Below are 27,863 nucleotides of genomic sequence, written 5' to 3' on the forward strand. Positions count from 1 at the left end.
TTGTGAAGGACATAATATCATGGCTGTCTTGAGTTTCCAATATTTTCTACAGCTCTTATTTTTTTGTGATAGAGTGATTGGAGCACATACTTGTTTGTCACAAAAAACATTCATGAAATTTGGTTCTTTTATGAATTTATTATGGGTCTACTGAAAATGTGACCAAATCTGCTGGGTCAAAAGTATACATACAGCAACATACATTATCAATTTTGGTGATGTAGAAAAGTTACAATCAAATCAAATTATCGTCATGGCATGGCCTCTTAACTTCATGTGAGTGATTATGTTTGACCACACCTGTTGACTTCTCTGAGCCCATTTAAATAGGGCTCATGTGATGCAGTCATTAGACTCGGTTACAAACGAAAGTCAAAGGAACTCAGCACAGATCTGAAAATACGAATCATTGACTTGAACAAGTCAGGAAAGTCACTTGGAGCCATTTCAAAGCAGCTTAAGGTCCCAAGAGCAACTGTGCAGACAATTGTTTGTAAGTATAAAGTGCATGGCACAGTTTTGTCACTGCCACGATCAGGAAGAAAACGCAAGCTATCACCTGCTGCTGAGAGAAAATTGGTCAGGATGCTCAAGAGTCAACCGAGAACCACCAAAAAGCAGGTCTGCAATGAATTGGAAGCTGCTGGAACACAGGTGTCAGTGTCCACAGTCAAGCGTGTTTTGCATCGCCATTGGACTGAGAGGCTACCATGCAAGAAGGAAGCCCTTGCTCCAGATGCGACACCTTAAGGCTCGTCTAAAGTTTGTTGCTGATCACATGGACAAAGATAAGACCTTCTAGAGGAAAGTTCTGCGGTCAGATGAAACAAAAATTGAGCTGTTTGGCCACAATACCCAGCAATGTGTTTGGAGGAGAAAAGGTGAGGCCTTCAATCCCAGGAACACCATCCCTACCGTCAAGCATGGTGGTGGTAGTATAATGCTCTGGGCCTGTTTTTTGCTGCCAATGGAACTGGTGCTTTACAGAGAGTAAATGGGACAATGAAAAAGGAGGATTACCTCCAAATTTTTCAGGACAACCTAAAATCATCAGCCCGGAGGTTGGTCTTGGGCGCAGTTGGGTGTTTCAACAGGACAATGACCCCAAACACACGTCAAAAGTGGTAAAGGAATGGCTAAATCAGGCTAAAATTAAGGTTTTAGAATGGCCTTCCCAAAGTCCTGACTTAAACCCCATTGAGAACATGTGGACAATGCTGAAGAAACAAGTCCATGTCAAAAAAAAAAAACATTTAGCTGAATTGCACCAATTTTGTCAAGAGGAGTGGTTAAAAATTCAACCAGAAGCTTGTGGATGGCTACCAAAAGCTCCTTATTGAAGGTCAAGTTTATTTGAACTAAAATTTCCTATTGAGTGTCATGTTAGCGTCCTTCATATTGACTTGTTTAGTCCTACAGCGTGTCACGACCGGATCAACTGCCCATTTAAGCAATAAACAATGGTAACACTACTTGAACAGACTGAAATACATTGCTAGATACGATTCAGGGATTTGGGGTCATTCTGCAGGAAGTCATTTATGATGGAATAATCTGCATTAACGTGTACATTTTGACAGCCCTACCATATAGTATATTTAAGCAAATGTGTTTGCTGTTTAGTTTTATAATGTTAACTAATTTAGTGACAGTAGAGACACCGGTGCATTTATTATGACCATTAAGGAAAAGACAGAATATGGTGGTCCATCCTACTAACCTTACTGGAGGAATTGTCTTCATTTTGTTGGTCCCCCTGGCTTTGGACTTCTTGGTCCACCTGCATTTTGGTCTAAGGCGCAACGTTCAAACATTTTAGCTCACATTGACATTTGTAAGAAAATACACACTTTACTTACTAAATTATTTTTTAACCAAATTGAAGTTTTAAGAGTATATAAAATGAAAATTATCATACCTGGTCCCCTCCTCTACCTTCATTCAGTGGCTCTACATAATTTGCATGTCCTCCCCTTTTCCTTTCTGGCTTCCTAATGAAATACCTGTGAGGCCCAGCCAATATTCCGCACAAAAGTGGACATGACCACATTGCCTTTGTTCTGCTGGATGTCCTGATGTGTGGGAAAGCTTTTCTTACTCAAGCTGGCCGAGGTAAAGTCGGACACGTCGTAGGAGATCATCTACACGCGCACACACACACACATACACACACACGTTATGAATTTTGAAGATTACAATGTGCACCTGCAGCATAGACTTTTCTCATGTACGATAACATACCGCACCTTTAAGGTGATTGGTGGAGAACGAGGAAATGTTGTCGGTGCAGTGAGAACGGAGAGACGTGTGCACAAGAGAGAAGATACACATGTACAATATACATACTAACCGGAAAGCTCATCATAGCTGAAAACAAAAGTATCTTTTGGGGGGGGGCGGAGGCCCTTTCCCTCCCAGCCCTTTCCCTTCATTGGGCTGGTAAACTGTCACCTGCAGGAAATGGCACATTAGAGCTGTAGATGTAAATGTGATGTACCAACCCTGTTTCCATATGAGTTGGGAAATTGTGTTAGATGTAAATATAAATGGAATACAATGATTTGCAAACCCTTTTCAACCCATATTCAATTGAATGCACTACAAAGACAAGATATTTGATGTTCAAACTCATAAACTTTTTTTTTTTTTTTTGCAAATAATAATTAACTTAAAATTTCATGGCTGCAACACGTGCCAAAGTAGTTGGGAAAGGGCATGTTCACCACTGTGTTACATGGCCTTTCCTTTTAACAACACGTTTGGGAACTGAGGATTGAGGAAACACATTTTTTAAGCTTCTCAGATGGAATTCTTTCCCATTCTTGCTTGATGTACAGCTTAAGTTGTTCAACAGTCCGGGGCTCTCCATTGTGGTATTTTAGGCTTCATAGTTTTGCCACACATTTTCAATGGGAGACAGGTCTGGACTACAGGCAGGCCAGTCTAGTACCCGCACTCTTTTACTATGAAGCCACGTTGATGTAACATGTGGCTTGGCATTGTCTTGCTGAAATAAGCAGGGGCGTCCATGGTAACGTTGCTTGGATGGCAACATATGTTGCTCCAAAACCTGTATGTACCTTTCAGCATTAATGGCGCCTTCACAGATGTGTAAGTTACCCATGTCTTGGGCACTAATACACCCCCATACCATCACAGATGCTGGCTTTTCAACTTTGCGCCTATAACAATCCGGATGGTTCTTTTCCTCTTTGGTCCGGAGGACACGACGTCCACAGTTTCCAAAAACAATTTGAAATGTGGACTCGTCAGACCACAGAACACTTTTCCACTTTGTATCAGTCCATCTTAGATGAGCTCAGGCCCAGCGCAGCCGATGGCGTTTCTGGGTGTTGTTGATAAACGGTTTTCGCCTTGCATAGGAGTTTTAACTTGCACTTACAGATGTAGCGACCAACTGTAGTTACTGACAGTGGGTTTCTGAAGTGTTCCTGAGCCCATGTGGTGATATCCTTTACACACTGATGTCGCTTGTTGATGCAGTACCGCCTGAGGGATCGAAGGTCACGGGCTTAGCTGCTTACGTGCAGTGGTTTCTCCAGATTCTCTGAACCCTTTGATGATATTACGGACCGTAGATGGTGAAATCCCTAAATTCCTTGCAATAGCTGGTTGAGAAAGGTTTTTCTTAAACTGTTCAACAATTTGCTCACGCATTTGTTGACAAAGTGGTGACCCTCGCCCCATCCTTGTTTGTGAATGACTGAGCATTTCATGGAATCTACTTTTATACCCAATCATGGCACCCACCTGTTCCCAATTTGCCTGTTCACCTGTGGGATGTTCCAAATAAGTGTTTGATGAGCATTCCTCAACTTCATCAGTATTTATTGCCACCTTTCCCAACTTCTTTGTCACGTGTTGCTGGCATCAAATTCTATAGTTAATGATTATTTGCAAAAAAATTTTTTTTTATCAGTTTGAACATCAAAAATGTTGTCTTTGTAGCATATTCAACTGAATATGTGTTGAAAATGATTTGCAAATCATTTTATTCCGTTTATATTTACATCTAACACAATTTCCTAACTCATATGGAAACGGGGTTTGTAAAAGAATGAATCTGTGGGATAAAAAGCTCACAGTTGAGCCATCAGAAGAAATCGAAAGGACTTCTTTAACCCTGTCCTGTCCATTTTGGCACAAGAGCTCTATGGAAACCTCGCCTTTGTCCAAGATGCTCACCTGCAAAGAGACAGACATGGATTAAAAACAGAGACATCCACAAAGCACAATGCCAGCAGAAACATTTTACAATGGCATTATTTTTAGTTTGCAGTCTGATAGGCTTCAGCCTGGAGGTACACAGAGGCAGGACCAGATCTCTCAGAGTCTTCTTCTCCTTGTCCATGCTGGCTTTGGCTGAGGGGAGCTGTGATGATGATGATGTTTGGGACAAGGAGCAGTGAGGAGGCTGAAAGTGAGCTGCAGGTCTGTGGGTACAACCTGAGAGAGGAATGAAAATTTGTGTCAGAATCTTCTTCAGCTGGAGTTTTATATTTTACTGTGATTTGGATGATTTAAAGCTATTGGTTTTAACTCCCTTCAGTGGAAAAAAAGACAACTTGACAACCTCAACTTAATGCAGGTGGACTTTTTGGATACAATATTAAGACTTTAGTCCCTAAAAAACATTGATGGTGTAATATTAAAACTTATTTTTCCCTGAATAGTGTTTCCAATACATTTATTTATTTGGACTGCCACAAATAGAATCGCCGCTACTTGTTCGCCCTCACTCAAACACATTATAATGAGACTGTCTGTGTTGCAGAATACTACAAAAGCTGCAAAAGACCAGAAACTATGCTGAAGTACCAAACAGGATTTTATGAACATTTGAACCCTTGAACAGGAAGATAGCAGGAAAGAAGAGCAAAGAGCAAAATACAAGAGCTTCCTGGAGATAACGGTTCATGCCCTTAGACTTGGTCAGATCAGATCTAACTATGCAATTAGACGATGGGGTCATCTGGTCAACACACCACTACATATATTTTGCACCCCTGTGGCAAAGATGTATATGACAACTTCAGAATTTAAAATACTTTTTTAAACTTAGCATAATATTTTTCATAAAATTCTGGCATAAAATATAGACTTTTTCTTGCAATATTAAAACTTGATTCTCATAACATTACAACTTTGTTCCTGAAAAATAAAATATCTTCTAATATTGCAACTTAAATTTTGTAAATGTATGTTTTTTTAAGTGGTGATATTCAAATTAATAAGTTATTCTCTTAAAATTACACATCATTTTTTAACAATTACTTTATTTTGGTGATATTACAACGTAATTCTCGGACAAATATTTGAATCCACTTACCGTACTTTCCGGACTATAAGGCACACTTAAAAATCATTTTTTTCCCAAAAATTTTTTCCCGTGCGCCTTATAACCCGCTGCGCCTAATGTAAGAAATAATTTTGGTTGAGCATACCCACCTCGAAGCAATTTTATTTGGTACATGGTGTAATGATAAGTGTGACCAGTAGAGGGCAGTCAAACATAAGAGATAAGTGTAGACTAGGCTGACTATATTCTGAAATCCCAAAAAGAGGACACATATATGCGTGCAAAGGCGGGCAGCACGCCAAGGCCGGTACTAGGTGAAAATTTGCCAATGATACTCGAACTTGCTTTATAAATAATATTTTTTTTTAAATAAAGCATTTTTTCTCCTCTGTTGACAGCAGTGTTGGCGCTAGGAATTTTCAAAATGGGGTCCCAGGGACCCCATCAAGTCATACAAATGGGGTCCGACAGTGAATTTTTTGGGTCCCACTTTTTTGTAAACGTTTTGAAAACAAATGACAAATGTATGCATTATCCTGTTATATCTCACATTCTATATTGTGTTTTGGAAAAAGGTTGTGTCGTAGAATTTCTGCAATTTTCAATCTAAATCATTACGTTCCTTTATCCTTGTACCGGATTGATCATATTGATTAAATAAAACCTCAACACGCTCAAACTTGACCCAATCCAAACTCACCTCCCCCCTCTGTCCCTCTCACAGGGACAGTGTTAGTCGTAGTAATAGTAATAGTAATAGTAGTAGTAGTATTAGTAGTTTCAGAAACATCCAAGAAAAAGAAAAGGCAGCTGATAGTCAAGCGCAGCAAGAACAGAGGCGGAGGACAGGTCATGTTTGAGGTCACTGTTCGCTTTTGCAATAGTACTTTGATATTTTACAACACCTAGTGAATTATTGTGGCCTCAATAATTCATTAAATAGTTGTATTTAATTTAGTCTATCTATGATGGGACAATGCACAGAAACATTAAGTTCAGAAACAGATATGTTCTGTACCAGATTATATCTAAATAGCTACTTTCCATCTGTTCCCTGGCTACCTAAATTAAGGGGATCCACAAATCAAGCAATAAAATTATGACACTAATTAATCATAATAAATATATACATTCATAATAATCAATAATTAATCAAAAAATAATCATACTGTAGCATGTAATCAATTTTAAGAAAAGTCACCAAATGCCCCTTCATGGACACATTCTTAATATACAATACAACCACACCTTATTTACATCATCACACAAAGACAATACATGCTCTTGTTCACATCTGTCATCATTCATAACAACAACCAAGATTTTAACAGCCATACCTCACAATTTACAACAAAATGCTCTCATGGATAAATATAATACTCATTAAATTGATGTGTCAACATAATGCCCCTTTTAGTGACCGTCTGAGCAGCCTTGATTGCTCCAAAGGCACTTTTTAATTTCAAATGTTCTATTCCTTTTGTTATAACATGGAGAAGGCTAATTGGTCTGTACATGTTCTGGTCTTCTTTATTTCCTGCTTTATGGATTTAATTATAGTAGCAGTTTCTCGACGTGGTAGGGAAAGTGTTTTCCGTTATTGATTTATTTATCAATCGTTGTTATACGTGCAATAATACAATCCTTATATGTTTTTAGGAAGATAGTGTCCAACCCATATATATATATCTCTAGATCGTGAGTCTGATAATGCAGTGAAGATTTTGTTTAACTTTGTTTCATTTGTTAATTCTAAAATTAGTCCGTCCTGAATAAATGACAATTATTTGCACTGATTTTGAGGGATTTTTTATTCAGGGTTTGTACAGACTGGATGAAATGTTCATTAAAATTATTACTTATGTCCAGACTGTCTGCGATAGTAGCGCCATTGATATTTAATGTTATAGTGTTGTTTCTTGTTTGCTCTCTTTCCGTAAGTTTGTATCTGGTTTTCCATAACTTTCTAATGTTCCCTTTTGCAACTTTGATTACTTCTAAGTGAAAGTCAGCCTTAGACTTCCGCATAAACATTGTAACTTTGTTCCTCCAAACTTTTAAATCATACGATCTGTATTTAGACCTGTTATAATTGCTCTTATGAGAGCTGAGTCCCGATGTCTTTATTAGAATCCAAATTGTTTTATTAATCCAATGGTATTTTTATTTTAGCACTCTTCTTTCTGGTTTTGTATTCGTGTATTTACAGATGTTCTCTTTAATTTTTGTCATCCAATTGTAATTCTAGTAGGGCTGCTTATCATTTGTATCATTGTAGAAGCCGTTTATAATATCCTTAAGTTTCTTTCTACGTGTTTTATTTAACCAGTCCAGATTAACGTCCTCCATGACGTTACTTCTTTCATACTATGCTGTTTGAGGATGTCTGAAAATGAATCAAGAAAAATGTCTTTAGCTCTGGTCGGTCGGTATACTACAATTACCTTGAAATACATTTCTGAGAAAAATGTGATTTTAATTTCAACATACTCAAATTGATCTACTTTTAATGTTTTCCCTTTCATAAATCATAATTCCTCCCCCCTTTGTCACTCGATCTGTATTTTCTGTAATCTTGTCCCCTGGGACATTAATTAGAACGAAAGTTGTTGTGGGTTTTAACCATGTCTCTGATAGACAAGGCAATCCAGATTAGAGTCTGACAGTAACTGCTGTATTTGTTCAGTATGTTTCCTGTGGTAGAAAGTTTAATAATGCGGACACGTTTGTTACTGAATACTTTCTACAGACTTCTGTCTTTCATGCGACTTTGTGTATGTAATAAGCAACTATAATTTTTTGATATGCTTAAATTTTATTTTAGCTCAGCTGTTGTGTAGCTGCTAGCTCTTTGTAGCCTACAGCAGGAATGTCCAAATTGCAACCAATAGCTATGTTTTTAACAGACAACCGAAATAATTGAAAATGTGGTATTTGCGTATCGGTTCAATCAGCGGCAGCTACGCCCTGTTTTATCATTTGACCTAAATTTTTGGTTTCGTAGGCAGGACAGAGAGCAAAGGAACAATGTGGGTCATTAGTTGTCCATCTTATACCATTTTAATTGTTGTAAGGATAGTTCACATGAGCGGCCATACCTTGAGTCCCACCATATATAAGAGTCAAAAGGCTCCTATTATGAGTCGTCTAATTGGTGATCATACACTTTGGCGGTTTGGGTGGCAGGACACACGGACGCACCTCAGTCAGCCAGTGCTAGGACAGTTGGAGCAGTCCCCGTCTTCCACTCGTTCCTGGGAGGCGTCCCCAGTAGTTGTCAGCTGATGTTGTGCTGTCAGGCAACATCAGGAAGTTCCTTCTGTGCGGTATTGAATTGTCAGGGCACAGTTTGTAAGCAGGTCATTACAAGGTGTGTGCAGGTTGACCACAAAGGAATGCTTCAAAGATTGTGTTGAACATTGTCCGTTGACACTTATGTCCAGCAGGGGTCTGTTTGTATCCTGCTGTTCGTCCTGCTGTCACACCTGTATTTTTTGTGAGCATGTTCTGGCTACAACTTTGGAGCTTGTCTTGTTCAGATTGGCAGTCCCCCTGCTGCATATCCTTTCCACCCTCGCTTGAACTAGCACAACCGTGGCTACCACCCAAGTCCGTCTGTATGGTTTTACGTTTTGTTGAGGTTATTTTTCCTCCAGAATTTGGAACTCAAAACATTTACACCCATCGTTTTCATATCCTCTCGGTTAGTTCAATTTTGCATATCATGTTTTAAAATTACAGTCTTAACTATACCATTAATTGCTAATCAAAAACCTTAATTCAAAGATTATACGTACTACTTCATGTGTATTTAAGTACCCTTTTAATTCACTTAAAGATTATCTATAAGTTAATTTAAACTATCATTTGTCTATCAGTAGGCGCGAGCAAGCTGTCATGCTTGCACTCTGACCTCCCGCTGTACGTGATATTCTCCAAAACAAAAGAATGTATTTATTCACGTTTCTCCTTATCTTTCAGCTAAATCTTTTAATCTTTTAACTTTTAACGTCCGCACTGTGTTTATTCTTATTGTCTGCATTTTAATTTTGCTTTTATTTTCTTTCATTTCACTTTGTTGCATGAAAAACGCCACACAAACAAAGCTGCATATCCTTGCCTTGCCCGTCTCCGACTGGTTATCCAACCTAGTCACAACAAACACACAAGGCCATGCTCTAAGCGCCAGCCCTAATCACACTTCTCCTCTTTTTAACACTTTACATATCGGCTCTTATTCTATTTATTAATGTAGGCTGTTATTTGTAATTATTATTCAACACTATTCACAGCAAACAGTTGTAAAGTTATAGTTATTCGCATTATACTCTCAAAATCTGTAGCTAACTGAAAGCTGTTGAGATTTGGTTTGCCTCCTTTATCTCAGTGGCAAGTGGTTAGAGTGTCCGCCCTGAGATCGGCAGGTCGCAAGCTCAAAACCCCGGTCGAGTCATACCAAAGACCATAAAAAACTTGGGAGCCAAATCACCAAACATGATTCCCCCACCTCCCAGGGGCAATCACGGGGGATGGGCCAAATGCAGAGGACAAATTCCACCACACCCAGTGTGTGTGTGACAATCACTGGCACCCCAACTTTAATTCTAACTTTATTTTGTCATGCCATTATCCTCTTCTAGCTCAACATCCAGAAGTATGGTGTACTGCAATGTCTAAATAAAAATATAAATTACTCCAAACTAAAATGTCAGATTGCACTTTAAAGTTACTTTTATTAAATTAATTTCCAAACTAACCACCACCACAGCAGACATCTTCCTCAATCCTATCCCAATACTCCCATAAATTAGAAAGGTGTTTCACAACAGTGGTTAAGTAGTTATTTTAAGTAATAGATCTCAATATGTAGAAATTAATAAGACTAAATTTGCCCTAGTGTGTGAATGTTGTCTGTCTATCTATCTGTGTTGGCCCTGTGATGAGGTGGCGACCTGTCCAGGGTGCAAAGTCAAATTGTGAAACACAAATTAAAGTTGAATCAAGTGGAAATTGACAGAGCATATGAACTACATTCTTGAGAATAGTAATTGATCATTAATATGTTGGAAGCCGCATATTGAACATATTAAAGAAAAATATCCAAATCCATTGCTATTAAAAAGTAAAACACATGCTGAATAAGAAATGTCTGCACATGTTATATTATTCATTTATTTTTCCATATGTAATATTGTTTTGAAGTTTGGGGAAATGTTTATAGAAGAAATATAGACCCAATACTTAAACTTAAAAGGCTCATTTCAATATTACACAAAGCATTATTGTTATGATCATATCAATCCATTTTTTAAGTCATAATGTGTTAAATGTTCAGATAATTTAATTTTAAAACAATTGCAATTATGTTTCCGAGTAAAGAACAACAGCCTTCCAGTTTGTATTCTTAGCTTATTTACATTATGAGGAGACACTATCATTTACGGGGGATATTGATTTTTAAAATAGGTCAAGTAAAATAAAAATAAAAACACAAATGTATTTCAGTTTTAGGAGTTAAATGATGTACCATCCTCAGTGATGAGCTGAACACATGTAGTTTTTTGTTATGGTTTTGGAGACCCTTGAAAAGTAAAGTTTTCTCAACATTATAAAATATAGTAACAATTACTTTCATCTTTTAACGTTGATGTTCCAGGTAATTTAATGTTCAGTAATTGTATATCATAGGCCAATATAAGCTTTGGCTTCCGCCTATTCTTTTTTCGGTCATTCTTTTTCTTTTTTGTTCTGTGTGTAAATGTGTATGATTGTTAATATGTCTAATTTACTGTTAAACTGCTCACACAAATTGGTTGATGGTTGATTATATGACCAAAATAAACTTATTTCATTTATTCATTCATTATCTATCGCACTCATAGTTTTATTCCATTTTGCATGTAATTATTCCTATTGATTTCTTCCCATTTCACTCAAACAACTAAACAAACAAGCAAATAAACAAACTTGCAGCTAACCACAATCAACAGCATACCATTTACGAATACCTTCATTTGTCACTTTCTCATCTTTTCTTCACTTTCGTTTTCCTTTACAAACAATATCCTGTATCCATCTCAGGGAATGCAAAACAATAACAGTGCAATACTTTTTTATATCATGGTCGTTAATGCCTAGTTTCTCTTATTTTACTGTTCTATTTTTATTCTCCTTGTAATATTTTTCTATTTTGTTTCCATTTATACCCTTATTAGTTACTGTTTACTTTTTAGTTCTTCTTCCTGAGGGAACTCTCCTGAAGGAATCAATAACGTTTTATCTGTCTATCTATCTATCTATTACTAACCCGAGCACAATTCATGACGTCATGCTCATCTTGCAGACAGTTATTTCCATTTAGTTTTATTCTCTATTTGTAATTCTACATGCACCAATGTCACATGGAAATTTGCTTTCTTTGTTATTTATTTACATTATTATTTCTGGTTTACTTGCTGTCTGTTTACTTAAGTGTTTTGCTTGGGTCATGAAATTATGATAATGGTGTGCCAGGGCATACATACATTTTATATTTAACGCTTAAATCTCTGGAGTCTACATCAACATCTATTCCTCATTTCAAAATGTTTTAGTTTTTTTTATGTTGTTTTTTTTGTTTGTTTTCCGCCCTTTTTTGTCAAACCAAACTATGTTTTTTATGGCAAACACACAAAATATGCAAAATCTTCCACCAAAAATATTTTTCAAAGTGGAATATTTGATGTGAAGTAATCAGAACCTTTGATAGGTCAATAATTCATAATACCATTGATTTTGATTCAATATTATGTTTTGAGCAATGACAGTTTGAAAGAAGAAAAAAAAACAGCTTTGTTTTATTAGTCCACATTGCAACTTTTTCTAAATTACATTACACCTTTAAGCTTTTTTATTTCACTTTTGTTATGTTTTTGTTTATTTTAATAGTATTTTTAGAATGTGCCGTAGGCCTTTAAAACATTAGCTGTGGGCCACAAATGGTAAAAAGAAAAGAAAAAAAACACAAAAAGTGTGTTAACGCCAACACTGGTTGACAGTATAACAAAACAAGTCACACTTATATTCTGTAACATTCACAGTTTTGGAAAAAAAAGTGCAGAGGTAGAAATATTCAAAATAACCTCTTGTATATAATGTAAACATAAATAATGCCTCAAAACAAGTTAATTAAATTTAAACAAAAAACAGCAGACGAGCTCTCGCCCTGCACAGCTGTTTTGTGCTTTGTAGTGTGGATATGGGCTTGTAGATCATTGGCCCCTTTATTTGCCACAGATACACACAGTGCATTCTGCTTCCCATGTGTCACGGCCAGGACGAAAACACAAATACTTTTCCAGCAAATCATCCGTGAAGTTGCATTTACGTTTTGGAATTTCTTGTTCTCATGTCTGTCTCTCCACTCACTAGCTCTCTCGCTCTGTCTCTGCCCCTCCCTCACGAATGTTGCTAGTGCGCACACCTTCAGTTTTTTGTTTTTTTTTACCCCTTCTTAACTTAACCCTGGACGTACATTGAAAATACACGCAACCCTAATTCAAAATGCCGGACATTTGAGGCATTTAAGAAACCCCGCCCGGACAGCCAGGACACCCCCGCAAAAGAGGACATGTCCGGGGAAAAGAGGACGTATGGTCAGCCTAGTGTAGACTGCACTATGATGGGTCTCAAGTAAACAACACCAACATTTTAAATGTTCCATTAAAAAAATAGAAATTACACACGGCGCTCAAAAATCAATCAAAATGTTTTAATACAACTTTGGTAGCTATGAAGCCGCACCATTTGAAGGATTGTCGGAAAATTAGACATACGAGTATTATTATGGTGTGTGTATAAGGTAAGACATATTATCTGGTGTTTTGTTTCGCAAAATTATGCAAAAGCAACTTTTCTTACCTTCTGGTACCTGCTGATCTGTATTTGGGATCTGCAGAAATCCAATAAAATTGTGCGCGACCGCGCCAACGCCGTAGTCGATAATTTTCTCTATCTTCCTGTTATGTGACATTCATCGTCCACTGTTGCCATTTCTAATAAAAAGTAGTGTAAAGTTCTTACTTGTATCTGTCAGTAAACTCGCCATGAAAGCGCTAAAACATACCGGCATAGTAAGTTTACATTATTCACCCAAGGAACTTTAGTTATTAAAGTTCTGGTCGGACGGTTTTTCACGGGACACATTTCCGGTGTGGTTGTTTCTGGATGAGGAGATGCTGCTCTGTAATTGATTGAAGTAAAGTCTGAATGTCATTAAAACCGTTAGCTCCATCTTTTGACACTTCTTCCACTCCCGTCCTTGCACGCTACACGGCTACAACAAAGATGACGGGGAGAAGACGCTGCCGAAGGTGAGCCACGTAAATAAGACCGCCCACAAAACGGCGCATCCGGAAGCGACTGACAGAAAGCGGCTTGAAGATGATCTGTAAAACATAATCTATGCAACATTTTGACCAAAAAAACACCATTACATGTTATGTAGACCACAAGGAAATGCTTTACATTTATAAAAAAATCGTTATAAAATGACTCCTTTAATCTGGTGCGCCTAATATATGAAAAACAATTTTTTTTAAATAGACCATCGGCAGCGCCCTATGGTACGGAAACTAAGGGGACAAAAAAACAACAATGACAACTTTTTTCTTTAAAAATTCTGTGTTTTTTATTACTAGTTTTTACGAATCTATGCTCAGGCCTGGCCCTAACCAATCTGGCGCCCTAGGCAAGATTTTAGGTGGCGCCCCCCACATCGGCAGTGAAGTGTATATACTCACAAGAAACCGAATAGCTTTGTCTTTGACCTTTTTTTTTACTTAAAGAAAGCAAATTAACATATTATATGACAATGTTATGTTATGATTATCTTTAACCGAATCACAGCAGTGCTCAAATTAATGATGTAACAAATAATATTTCTATTAAATAGGCTTTACTTTGCATTTGAATTAACGTGGGATTATTTTTTGTATTTAGAAATAATAGTACCAACTTTTTTTTATTTATTTATTTTTTCTCTAACATTTGTGGCACTGGCGTGGCGCCCCCTGATGGACGGCGCCCTTAGCATTTGCCTATACGGCCTATGCCACGGGCCGGCCCTGTCTATGCTCATAAAAGTATATGCCACTGCTGCCCGACGTGGAGGAGGTACAGGCAGTGGAGAAAGTAGCAACGCCACTATCCACGGTGCAATCATCGACCAGGCCCAGCTTCTTGGTCCTGCCCAGCAAGCTCTGGGTCATAAACGGGTGGTCCAGCACTGCAGACAGGCTGGGCCGACGAGAGGGATCTTTTTGCAGCAGCTGACGGATCAGATCCCGAGCCTCACAAGAAACATGAGTGGGAATTTCATATTCCACAAGGGCTACTTTAGAGAACGTGTGTGGGACCGTGTCACTGTCAAATGGGGGGCGGCCCATGAGGAAGGCATAGAACATGCAGCCCAGAGACCAAACGTCAGTCTCCAGGCCGTAAGCGCTGCGTGTGGCCACCTGAGGGGAGACGTAGTCGGGCGTCCCACACATGGTTAAGTGCTTCTCATCAGGGAGTTCGAGTTTCTCCCTGATACCGAAGTACATGTCAAACTACTTCCTTAACGTAACGTAAATGACCGCCATAACCACAACACCAGGGGGAGCTCCACTAACCACGTTAAACCCAGATTCCGAACTAACAAAGGTCTTAAAGGCCTACTGAAATGAATTTATTTTATTTAAACGGGGATAGCAGATCTATTCTATGTGTCATACTTGATCATTTCGCGATATTGCCATATTTTTGCTGAAAGGATTTAGTATAGAACAACGACGATAAAGATCGCAACTTTTGGTATCTGATAAAAAAAAGGCTTGCCCCTACCGGAAGTAGCGTGACGTAGTCAATTGAACATATACGCAAAGTTCCCTATTGTTTACAATGATGGCCGCATGAAGTGAGAGAGATTCGGACCGAGAAAGCGACAATTTCCCCATTAATTTGAGCGAGGATGAAAGATTTGTGGATGAGTAAAGTGCAAGTGAAGGACTAGTGGGGAGTGAATGTGATTCAGATAGGGAAGATGCTGTGAGAGCCGGGGGTGACCTGATATTTATCTGCGAATGACTACAACAGTAAATAAACACAAGACATATATATACTCTATTAGCCACAACACAACCAGGCTTATATTTAATATGCCACAAATTAATCCTGCATAAAACACCTCAGTGTTTGTTATACTAGCTCCTAGCTCCTATGCTAGCTCCTAGCTCCTAGCTCCATATAAGCCGCCAATCCAATTCAAACACCTGCACAACACACACAATCACTCAGCCCAAAAGACCGTTCACCTAACCCAAGGTTCATAAAGCTTATATATTTAAACAAAGTTACGTGCGTGATGCGCACGTACTGGCAAGCGATCAAATGTTTGGAAGCGCAACTGCTACTCACGGTACCTGATATTCAGCTGGGAATGACTAAAACAGTAAATAAACACAAGACATATATATACTCTATTAGCCACAACACAACCAGGCTTATATTTAATATGCCACAAATTAATCCTGCATAAAAACACCTAAGTGTTTGTTATGCTAGCTCCTAGCTCCTCTGCTAGCTCCTAGCTCCATAGAACACGCCAATACAATTCAAACACCTGATCAACACACACAATCACTCAGCCCAAAAGACCGTTCACCTAACCCAAGGTTCATAAAGCTTAAATATTTAAACAAAGTTACGTACGTGACGCGCACGTACGGTCAAGCGATCAAATGTTTGGAAGCCAAAGCTGCATACTCACGGTAGCACGTCTGCGTCTTTGTCATTCAAATCAAAGTAATCCTGGTAAGAGTCTGTGTTGTCCCAGTTCTCTACAGGCGTCTGTGTATCGAAGTCAAAAGTCCTCCTGGTTAGAGTCTCTGTTATCCGAGTTCTTCGATCTTGACTGCATCTTTCGGGAATGTAAACAATGAAACACCGCCGGCTGTGTTGTGTTGCTGCTGACTTCCTTCGCAAAATACGTCCGCTTTGCACCGAGAACTTTCTTCTTTGCTTGCTCAGCTTCTTTCTCCATAATGCAATGAACATAATTGCAACAGATTCACCAACACAGATGTCCAGAATACATCCAGAATGAGATGAAAACAGCTATTTCGTATTGGCTTCAATGTGGAAGCCATACCCGTGTTCCCCGGGCTACGTCACGCGCATACGTCATCCTCAGAGGCGTTTCGAACCGGAAGTTTAGCGGCAAATTTAAAATTGCACTTTATAAGTTAACCCGGCCGTATTGGCATGTGTTGCAATGTTAAGATTTCATCATTGATAAACTATCAGACTGCGTGGTCGGTAGTAGTGGGTTTCAGTAGGCCTTTAACTCATTCTCTTTCTATGCCACATCAATGTGGAATGCGCTCCCAACAGGTATAAAAGAAAGGGCATCTCTATCCTCCTGCAAAACCGCAATAAAAGTACACCTCCAGGCAGCTACAACCCTAAACTAACACCCTCCCCAGATTGCTAATAATCAAATGTAAACAATCAAATGCAGATACTTTTTCTTATGCCTTCTGATCTCTCTCTCTCGCTCTCTCTCTCTCTCTCCCTCTCTCTCTATGTCCCCCCCCCCCCACCCCCCTCCACACCCCTGATTGTAAATAATGTAAATAATTCAATGTGATTTTCTTGTGTGATGACTGTATTATGATGATAGTATATATCTGATAGTATATATCTGTATCATGAATCAATTTAAGTGGACCCCGACTTAAACAAGTTGAAAAACTTATTCGGGTGTTACCATTTAGTGGTCAATTGTACAGAATATGTACTTCACTGTGCAACCTACTAATAAAAGTCTCAATCAATCAATCAATGAGCTGAGTGGCCAGGCCAAAGTCTGCGATCTTAATGTCCATGTCTTTGGTCAGCAACAAGTTGGACAAGGACAGGTCTCGGTGCAAGATACCGTGAGAGTGTAAGTACAGCATTCCATTCACTAGTTGATGCATGAAGTGTCTCGCTGTGGCAAACAACACAAAGGACACTACTGAAAAAAGAGGTTAAGTAGTTGGAATCAATCATGTTTTAGTTTAATTTCCTCCTTCAGGGAAAAGTGATATCTATTTTTATTTGGCACCCAATACACATTATGTAAATAAAATTATTTCCAATGAAATGTCTAACCTTCCATCTCAGAAAAACGCCTCTTGCTGCCTTTCATGTAGTGGGCCATCGCTCCGTTGTGACACATCTCCAACACCAGGTAGACATGGGTATTGTCTTCAAAGTAGGAGTACAGCTGCAACATATCGGAAGTGCAATTGAATCTTAAATAAATACACCACATTTAATAATAATAACAATAATAATAATAACAACAATAACAATAATAGTACGGGATATATATTGCAGACTCATGTGATAATGATAAATCACAATATATTATTTGGCATATAAAAATGATGATAGAAGCATTTCAAAACAGGTTACAAAAGCTCCTAATTTGGCAGCTGACAAATGCTGTAACATTGTGTCTTTACCGGCTGTATTGTATTCTCAAAACTATTATTAATCTACTTACTTCCGGTTGAACCACAGAGAGATGTTGACGCGTGTCTCTGGGCTCCCCCATACTAATCTACTGAGTAATTTACTTTTAATAGCTGGTCACTGTCTGGTGTAACCTGGTTATATCTAGAGGTGGGAATCTTTGGGCACCTCACGATTCGATTACAATTTAGGAGCTGCGTTTCAATAAAAATACATTATTGAGGCATCTTTAATTTTTACATTTCTTTTTGTTTCACTAAATAAGCGTTTATCACTTGCAACTAATAAATTAATGGAAATGTGTGCAAAACATGACAATAAGTGCCCGATAATAAAAGAGTTGGTCAGAGCTCTTAGTGAGGTGGCTCGCTGGGGTCAGCCAAATTTCAGAACTGTCTGCATTGCTTTATTTACAATAAATAAATCGATTATTGATGTTTACTAATCGATTCTATAATCATCCATGTCTGAATTGCGATGCATCTAAAAATCTATTATTTTCCCCACCTGTAGTTATATCAACACTTACTACACTTATTCTTCTGCTGTTTTGATACTTTACATTACCGGTAATTATGGGTGACACTACACATTTGGGTATCAATCCAATACCAAGTACTGAGCCTGGCAGTATTGGCAATACGGTACCAATGCTGATACTTCAAAATTTTCAAGATCATCGAATGATTCAATTGTTGATCATAATTATAATCAGACAAAAAACATAGGATGGTGTTGTAACAATATCAATTAAATATTTCAAGTATTTCCTTGTTCCCTTTTACTACATACAGTATTTTGAGCCTAATAAAGTCAATAGTGCAACTGCAAAATAACTAAACGTAGGCAACTATTGGCTCTGGTTTTAATCTTTTGGTGTGAATGCTTGTCTATCTGTGTTGGCCCTGCGATGAGGTGGCGACTTGTCCAGGGTGTACCCCGCCTTCCGCCTGAGATGCAGCTGAGATAGGCTCCAGCGCCCCCCGCGACCCCAAAAGGGATAAGCGGTAGAAAAATGGATGGATGGATGGCTTCTGCCCTTGAAGTGATTTTGTAACAATAAATCATATGGATTAGCCACTGTAGTATTGCCCAAATACTATACTTGGTATGTTCAAGAGTCCATATAGACCAGTGGTCCCCAAACTACGGCCCGCCAGCGTCCAAAATCCGGCCCGTGGGAAGTCCCAAGTTTAAAAAAAAAAAATATATATATATATATATATATTTTTTTAAATTTGTCTTTTCTAATCCATTTCCTACCGCTTGTTACTCTCAGTGTCTCCTAGCTGATCAGGCAAATCATATTGTCTAAAAATGCATTTTCCCTTCGATAATGTGACATCATCGCGCAATTAGTGCGCAAAGAGTGTGTGTATATATATATATATATATATATATATATATATATATATATATATATATATATATATATATATATATGTGTATATATATATATATATATATATATATATATATATATATATATATATATATATATATATATATATATATATATATATATATATATATATATATATATATATATATATATATATATATATATATATATATATACACACACACACAGTAAATATATATATATACATCCATCCATCCATCTTCTTCCGCTTATCCGAGGTCGGGTCGCGGGGGCAGCAGCCTAAGCAGGGAAGCCCAGACTTCCCTCTCCCCAGCCACTTCGTCCAGCTCCTCCCGGGGGATCCCGAGGCGTTCCCAGGCCAGCCGGGAAAGATAGTCTTCCCAACGTGTCCTGGGTCTTCCCCGTGGCCTCCTACCGGTCGGACGTGCTCGAAACACCTCCCTAGGGAGGCGTTCGGGTGGCATCCTGACCAGATATATATATATATATATATATATATATATATATATATATATATATATATATATGTACACACACAGTAAATATATATATATATATATATATATATATATATATATGTATATATATATATATATGTATATATATATATATATATATACACACACAGTAAATATATATATATATATATATATATATATATATATATATATATATATATATATATATATATATATATATATATACAGCCAGGCCAAATTGTGTTAACCCAATGCGGCCCCCGAGTCAAAAAGTTTGGGGACCACTGATATAGACGATTTAATGATATCAATTTGGCAGACAACAGATCTTTATTACTATCATCATTTCGTGATAATGCATTTTGAAGACACATTTTGAGTGTGTCCTTGACCTCAACGCAGTGTAGCATCCTCGCTAGCGGCTAACATCCTGCACAGTGCAAAATCGTTTTAAGTCACTTATCCTCGCCTTAATGATGGCAAATAATCTAAGTTTAATACAAGTGGCATTAGCACTGCAGGATGAGGAATAGCTAAACATATTACGCTACATAATGTGGGAGAATACAATAAGCAATACTAACCGCTAAGCCAGAGCTCTTGAACTTAAACGGGTAGACGGATCAACACAAATACTAACAATACCAAATATAGTATGAGAATACGGTCGATACTACAGAAATCGATATTTTTAATTGTCACAAAATATTTTCTTGTCATTTTTGTTATTGTTTAAAATCTCATGAAATAAGTTATTGGATACAGGAGGACTCCAATAGCAAAAACCGAAGGGTATAAATCAGAGCCAATAGTAATTTTTCTTTATGTTTAGTTATTTTGCACTATTGATTTGATTTTGCTCAAAATATTGCATGTAATAACAGAGAATAAGTAAATCATTAAAATATTTAATTCAATATTTTAATATTTTAATTATATTTTATTGTTACACCACCATCCTGTGTTTTTGTCTGATTATGATTGTGACCATAAATTTAATCATTCAATGATCTTCAACACTTTAAGAATTGATATCAGCATCGGTATGTTCAATACTGCCCCTGTAACTACTTGGTATTGGATTGATATTGTGGAGTTGCTCTTTGGGGCCGGGATGACCAGCATCCTATCAAAGGTAAGAGGTGTGCCCAGGTTCAGCCCAGCAGACATGTGGACCTAGGCAGAGTGGTTGAGGGGCGATACCAGAGGTGGGACCAAGTCATTGCTTTGCAAGTCACAAGTAAGTCTCAAGTCTTTGCCCTCAAGTCTCGAGTCAAGTCCCGAGTCAAGACAGGCAAGTCCCGAGTCAAGTCCAAAGTCAAGACTGGAAAGTCTCAAGTCAAGTCACAAGTCATGCATTTTGAGTTTCGAGTCCTTTCAAGTCCTTTTAACCACAGACTAATATTTTTACACAGATTGTGTATGCTTTTAAAACGTTGTATTTATTTATTAAAACAAGTGCATTTGAAATAGCAGGAAAAAAAATAGTACTGACATTGCAATTCATAATAGCACTATTAACCAGTCATTTTAATAGTGTAAACAAATTTAAACATTTAACTCATTCCTTTACAGAATAAACACATTTGCAAAAACAAGTGCAACTGTACTTATTTGTACAAAAGTGTTAACATTGTATTTCCATGGCATATTGCATTGTAACTAGTTCCACAGCAGTTTCTATCCTGTTCTTACCTTATCTCATTGATCTCATCTCATACTGTATGTGTGTTGATGTGTGCGTACACATGAAAAACATAACAAATACATGAACATAACAATGAACAGAGTTGTACTTTTTAGATGTCAGGGCCCTATGAAATATGTACACATATTCTTAATATAGCATACATTTTAACTGACCTTTATTTGACTATGTTTGTCTTTTTGTAGGTGGCTAAAATACGCGGGGCTGCTGACCGCCGTCTAACGTTACGTTATTGTGTGTGATACATTGACTAACGTAACGTTATGTCTAGGTACCTCATGCAACCCTGCTTAAAAAAAATCACTTGACAAAAAGTATGAATAAGGTAGCGAACTGCAGTGGACGCAACAGATTGCCGTGTTTGCAATGACGTTATAACCACATACATCTTATAAGTAGACGCAGCATTGGTTGCTGTGACGCGAGCAATTTGCATCTTGAAGTGGTGATGAGGAGCCGGCGAGTAGCCTAAACTGACAGTTGACAGGTAGAAAACAAAGATGCCGGGCTGGTGTTCAGCGTTTTCCTGCTCAAATGAGCAGACTGTTGAAAATAGGAATCGGGGGATTACTTTTCACAAGTAAGATTTAACATTAATGTACTATTGGTTGTATTTTATGAAAATAACATTACCACAGAGTTGAGAAGGAGCAAAGATCTTCAATATTTGTATGTGAAAATCACAAAGAAATCTTCTGGGGGAGGATGACGCCCCTAAAGGGGTTTGGTTTACAAACTTTCAGCCCCACCTAAAACAAAATTCACCAGCCGCCACTGATTATGATGCATTCTCATTTTAGGCAAAATATAAGACAATACTTTCTTAACAGTATAATTGTAACCAGGAATAAGTCTTCAAGTAACAATATTCAAATACTAACATTGTTGGGTAAGACAGCATTTGGTATTATTCTGAATCCAGTGAAACAGATTGGTGGTTTTAGCTGATATAAAGACTTTCAGGTGTTTATATATGTTTAAGTATTTGGCAGACGCTTTTATCCAAAGCGACATACATAAAAAATACATATATAACAATCACTGTAAACATGATCATTTAAGGGAAGAATGTAATACAAAATATCAATACAAAGTGTCAAGACGGAATAAACTCTCTGCTGCTGCAGCAACTGAGATACAGTCTATAAGATATATAGATATCTAATGTATTCATACATTGTTTATGTAGGATATACGCATGTATATATAACCTAATCATATTGTTTCTTCAATTTAAAAATAGCTGACCGTTTTTTTCCCCTTTCTCTGGGGATTATATTCCCAGTTTTGATCTCGGACGTCTGGTCACTTATAGCATATAAGAATATTATATTACTGTTAAGCAAACTATGAATAATAAAACACGCCAAAACATGTGTCCTTTATCATAGCTACACGTATGACAACAAAGCGCGTGAAAATCAGTGGTATTCAGTGAGGTAAGATGAATTAAATGCGCTGACAGTTCATTGCTCCTGCCAAATGAATTGAACTAGTGGAGCGGATCACCACTCCAAGATGGCGGCCCCGCGTCTCGTCTGCGCCTGTAGGCAGTAGCGCTCCATGCTGCGTACCCTTATAAGATGTCTATGGTTATAACGTTAGCAGTGAGTTTACAGCCTCACTGATTTAACTACACAGCAAATAAAAGTCACGTTACTTAGCCAATAAACGTTAGCTTACATTCAAAACTTACCCTTCTTTGTGCATCTTCAAATGTCGAACGAAGTTGGAAGTTGTTACGTCTCCGTCTATAATATTCAAACTGCATGATTCGCATAGGGCTATTCGTTTTTTGTTGACCGAGTCGTAGTTTTAATACCCGAACGAAATTAACTTTGGCATAATTGTTTCTCACTGCCGCATTGTTTGACAATTCTTCTTCATTGGTTGTCCTGCAATTTGATTGGATGAGAGCTGTGTGATGAAAACAGCGTAGATCTAATTTGATTGGCTGTTGTACTGAGAGCACACCAGCTGACAGGAACAACACGCTGATAGACACAGACGAAGAAAAGGAAAAATACGGAGCGGCGCGCTCCCAAATAACTTTTTAATCTTTGGGTTTTGGGGAAAGTAGCAAGTCATGTCAAGTCAAAAGGCTCAAGTCCAAGTGAAGTCACAAGTCATTGATGTTAAAGTCTAAGTCGAGTTGCAAGTCTCTTTACAATTTGTCAAGTCGAGTCCAAAGTCATCAAATTCATGACTCGAGTCTGACTCGAGTCCAAGTCATGTGACTCGAGTCCACACCTCTGGGCGATACCTACCTGCGTTCCTCCTCAATCAGCTCATGATGATGACAGCTGTGTCTAATCACCAATGGAGGACACCTGGGTTCTGATCAGCCTGGGCCATAAATGCAGCAGCTTGAACCTGAGCTCACTCTACCTCTGCATGGGACGCAGTCGGGCAGTAAGAAGCACACTCCACTTTCTCTCTAACAGAATGCTAGCTGTATATACTGTGTAAACTAATTGATGCTTTGTCTGTTATCAGGCAACCAGTGTTGGACAAAGCTAAGGCGATCAAATGCATGATGAAAAATACCCCGACCGGGAGGATGATTATAAGTTGACTACATGTATTCCCCCTCCCCCGCCTTTGTTAAATAAACCCCTTTTTGTGAGAACCAAAGCCTTCTCAGCGTCTTGGTGTTGGGCAGCATCTACAATATCCAAATTTGTAGTGTTTTTGAGAAAATAATTCAACCAGAAATGACCCAATATGTTACCACATATGTCTGCACTCAATTTAGGAGCCTTATAACCTATTTAGAAATCCTTCCAATATCATAAATTTGCCAAATAATATATTGTGGTATATATTGTTATCGCAAGAGGCTGCAGTATATATATGGCGATATAGATTTTAGGCCATGTTGCCCATTCCTAATTTAGAACTTGTTTTTGGTCAAATATATAAACTATATAGGCTTACACTCCACAAGCAGTTCTCCACCAAAATAAAAAGCCAACTAGGTAAAGAAGACAAGACTGACAGCCGGGTGTTTTAACAGTGAATTATGGGATAACAAGAAAGAGAAAAAGATGTCTGTATAATGTAACTACGGCTACAATAACAGAAAGCTAGCACTTACAGACAACTTCACTCTTCTTAGAAAGGCTTGGCACATGTTTCCTTTTTAATAAAACCCATTGCATGCTTTTAAATACAAAAAACTATTGTGTGTAATGCTCAAATGATAAAAACACCACTAAATTACAGTGAGTAAATGTGATCTGAGCCAGAGTGTAAAATAATGTGGAATTCACATGACATGAGATGTGTTTGTGTGAGATTTTACCTGAAGTATGGAAGGATTGTTTAAACGGCGGTGAATCTCCACCTCACTTTTCACACGCTTGACATTTTCTCGCAGTGACTCCTTGTTAATCTGCAAAAAACACCACAGAAAAGTCCTGACAGGCATATGTGATGAATAGTCAATCTGTCGTCTGCAAACACAATAACGTTTGTGGGAAAGCCAAGGAGGCCTATGGGGAGCACATGACTATAGTCCGATGACAGCTGTGTGGGCGTTATTTTACCCTTCTCCTTACTGTAATTATGTGGTAATAACCAAGTCGTTAACACTGCAAGCAACTAACTTACTCAAACTAGCTTACCATTTTGATCACATACTCCACACCACTCTTGATGGATTTTGCTCAGTAGACGGATCCAAAGGCGCCTTTACCAAGCAATTGGAAGACATTATAATTCTGCAAGGAAAGTAAACAAAAACAATGCATATTAGATTTTTTCAGAATTTAAATTTCGATTGAAATAGTAAACCTTTTTTTTTTAAAAATAATTTTCTATCCATCAGCTGTGGTTATTGAGATAATGGCCACGGTAGTGTGCTATCTTTGTTTCTTGCATTAAACAAAGAGAGCATAGTCTACAAAGTCAAATTCCTTGTGTGTTAAACATACTCGGCCAATAAATCTGATTCTGATAAATACTTAACTTGGATGCAAGGATTTGTGTCTACAAATCATTTTACTGACTTTTGGATGAATTAAAAAAAAAAAATTGATTAATTGATGATAAACTATGTCACAGAAGAATACAGTACACAAACACAGAGGTGGAATGTTGTCTGTCTATCTGTGTTGGCCCTACGATGAGGTGGCGACTTGTCCAGGGTGTACCCCGCCTTCCGCCCGATTGTAGCTGAGATAGGCTCCAGCGCCCCCCGCGACCCCAAAAGGGATAAGCGGTAGAAAAATGGATGGATGGATATATATATATTATATAGGGCTGCAATGATTAATTAATTACATTGATTAATTCAATTTATATTATGTTGCTTCAATTTATCATTTGAGTGTAAGTAATAAAAATGACCGCTTGGAATGACTTAAACACGTGGATATTGTTTTCGCACAGCCGCTGCAGTAGAGCGCACAAGAGAGCAGTTTGAGGGACATGATCTGTGTGGCAGAGAACAGCTGAGATTATGTTTTAATTCTTATTGATGCACATATATTAAAAGTGCAATTTCAATGTTAATGTGTGTTTATAAGAAAAAAGAATGTAGGTTATGGCAAGCAGAAAATTATTTGTTTATTTCAATTATTTTCCTTAAATTTGAGGGTATACAGCGTGTTTTACCAGATTACTTACTCGGTTAATCGAACAAACTAATCGATAGATTACTCAACTATGAAAATATTAGATAGCTGCAGCCCTAATATAATATATTATTATGCAGTGGATTGCTGTAAAATAAAGTCTAAATCTGAGACAAAATAATGTTATTGCGTTGTCGATGATCAGTTCTGATCTGACACTGTGGGGTATTATTGTGACAAAATACACTGCCTCATACTGAAAAATGTACAGATACATACATCTGTATCTTAGGAAAATTCAAATATTTCAGTAAAAATATATTCTGCAGATTCACTACAAACAGAGGGAAACTGAATTATTAATACATTAATAATATTGTTTACAGGCAATACAACCACCAAATTCAGTCAATTCTCATTTTGAAAAATGATCAAAAATCCAATCCAATCCATTATTTCCATAGCACATTCAAAAAAACAATAAATGTTTCACAAAGGGCTGCACAGCAGTTAAAACACACATTTAAAAGCAGGATACAACTAAAGACAGTCAAGTGTAAGGAACATTTAACTAAAAAAAGAAGAAATACATAAATCTCTCATTCTAGGTTAAAAGCCAATGAGTTAAAAACATGTTTTGATTGATTGATTGATTGAGACTTTTATTAGTAGGTTGCACAGTGAAGTACATATTCCGTACAATTGACCACTAAATGGTAACACCCGAATACGTTTTTCAACTTGTTTAAGTCGGGGTCCACTTAATGATAGATATATACTATCAGATATATACTATCATCATAATACAGTCATCACACAAGATAATCACAATGAATTGGGGCGGTATAGCTCGGTTGGTAGAGTGGCCGTGCCAGCAACTTGAGGGTTCCAGGTTCCGCCATCCTAGTCACTGCCGTTGTGTCCTTGGGCAAGACACTTTACCCACCTTCTCCCAGTGCCACCCACACTGGTTTAAATGTAACTTAGATATTGGGTTTCACAATGTAAAGTGCTTTGAGTCACTAGAGAAAAAGCGCTATATAAATATAATTCACTTCACTTCAATTATTTACATTATTTACAATCTGGGGTGTGGAGGGGGGGTTAGGTTTGGTTGTAATCATCAGTCATCAACAACTGAGAACAGAGAAATGGATATTGGAACAGTGTAGGTCTGACTTGGTAGGATATGTACAGCAAGTAGTGGACATAGAGAGAGAGAGAGAGAGAGAGAGAGAGAGAGAGAGAGAGAGAGAGAGAGAGAGAGAGAGAGAGAGAGAGAGAGAGAGAGAGAGAGAGAGAGAGAGAGAGAGAGAGAGACAGAGAGAGAGAGAGAGAGAGAGAGAGAGAGAGACAGAGAGAGAGAGACAGAGAGAGATCAGAAGGCATAAGAAAAAGTATCTGCATTTGATTGTTTACATTTGATTATTTGATTAAATAGAATTTATAACATGTTTTAAAACGTTTTAAAACTCATTAAAAGAGGGTGAAGTTTGAATAACCTGCAGGTACCTGGTGCCTCCACTCTGCCACATGATGGACGCCAAAACGGATGAGCCAACAAGCCAGCAACGGTGATGCTGGTGAAATCCGCCCACAACAAATGCTAACGGCCAAAGCAGCCAAGACCACCTGACGCCATCAGATGGCCAACCACAACCTTTCATTATCCCGGCGTTCTTCCCGCTAGAGAGAACACTTAAGCCGTCTCCAAACAGCATTTAGAGAGGCAACAATAAGATCACCGCTGGTCCCATGGGGCCACCGGAACCGGAATAACCCCTCCACAGGGGAGAGGGGGAGGGGGGGCAGAGGAGAAAAGAAAAGAAACGGCAGATCAACTGGTCTAAAAGGG

General features: G+C 37.9%; 1 protein-coding gene across 1 annotated transcript; it reads right to left on the bottom strand.

The window, feature by feature from the left end:
- Window positions 1–2,349: 2,349 nt before the first annotated feature.
- Window positions 2,350–27,543, bottom strand: LOC133645954 (serine/threonine-protein kinase PLK4-like). The gene is given in 9 exon segments (XM_062040880.1): window positions 2,350–2,451; window positions 4,105–4,206; window positions 4,277–4,467; window positions 14,454–14,876; window positions 17,184–17,330; window positions 17,495–17,609; window positions 24,736–24,825; window positions 25,058–25,153; window positions 27,511–27,543. Coding segments are annotated over 9 exon segments (1,287 nt in total). The 3' UTR covers window positions 2,350–2,361.
- Window positions 27,544–27,863: the final 320 nt, after the last annotated feature.

Source organism: Entelurus aequoreus, linkage group LG03, assembly GCF_033978785.1.
Source record: "Entelurus aequoreus isolate RoL-2023_Sb linkage group LG03, RoL_Eaeq_v1.1, whole genome shotgun sequence".
NCBI classification, from domain to species: domain Eukaryota; kingdom Metazoa; phylum Chordata; class Actinopteri; order Syngnathiformes; family Syngnathidae; genus Entelurus; species Entelurus aequoreus.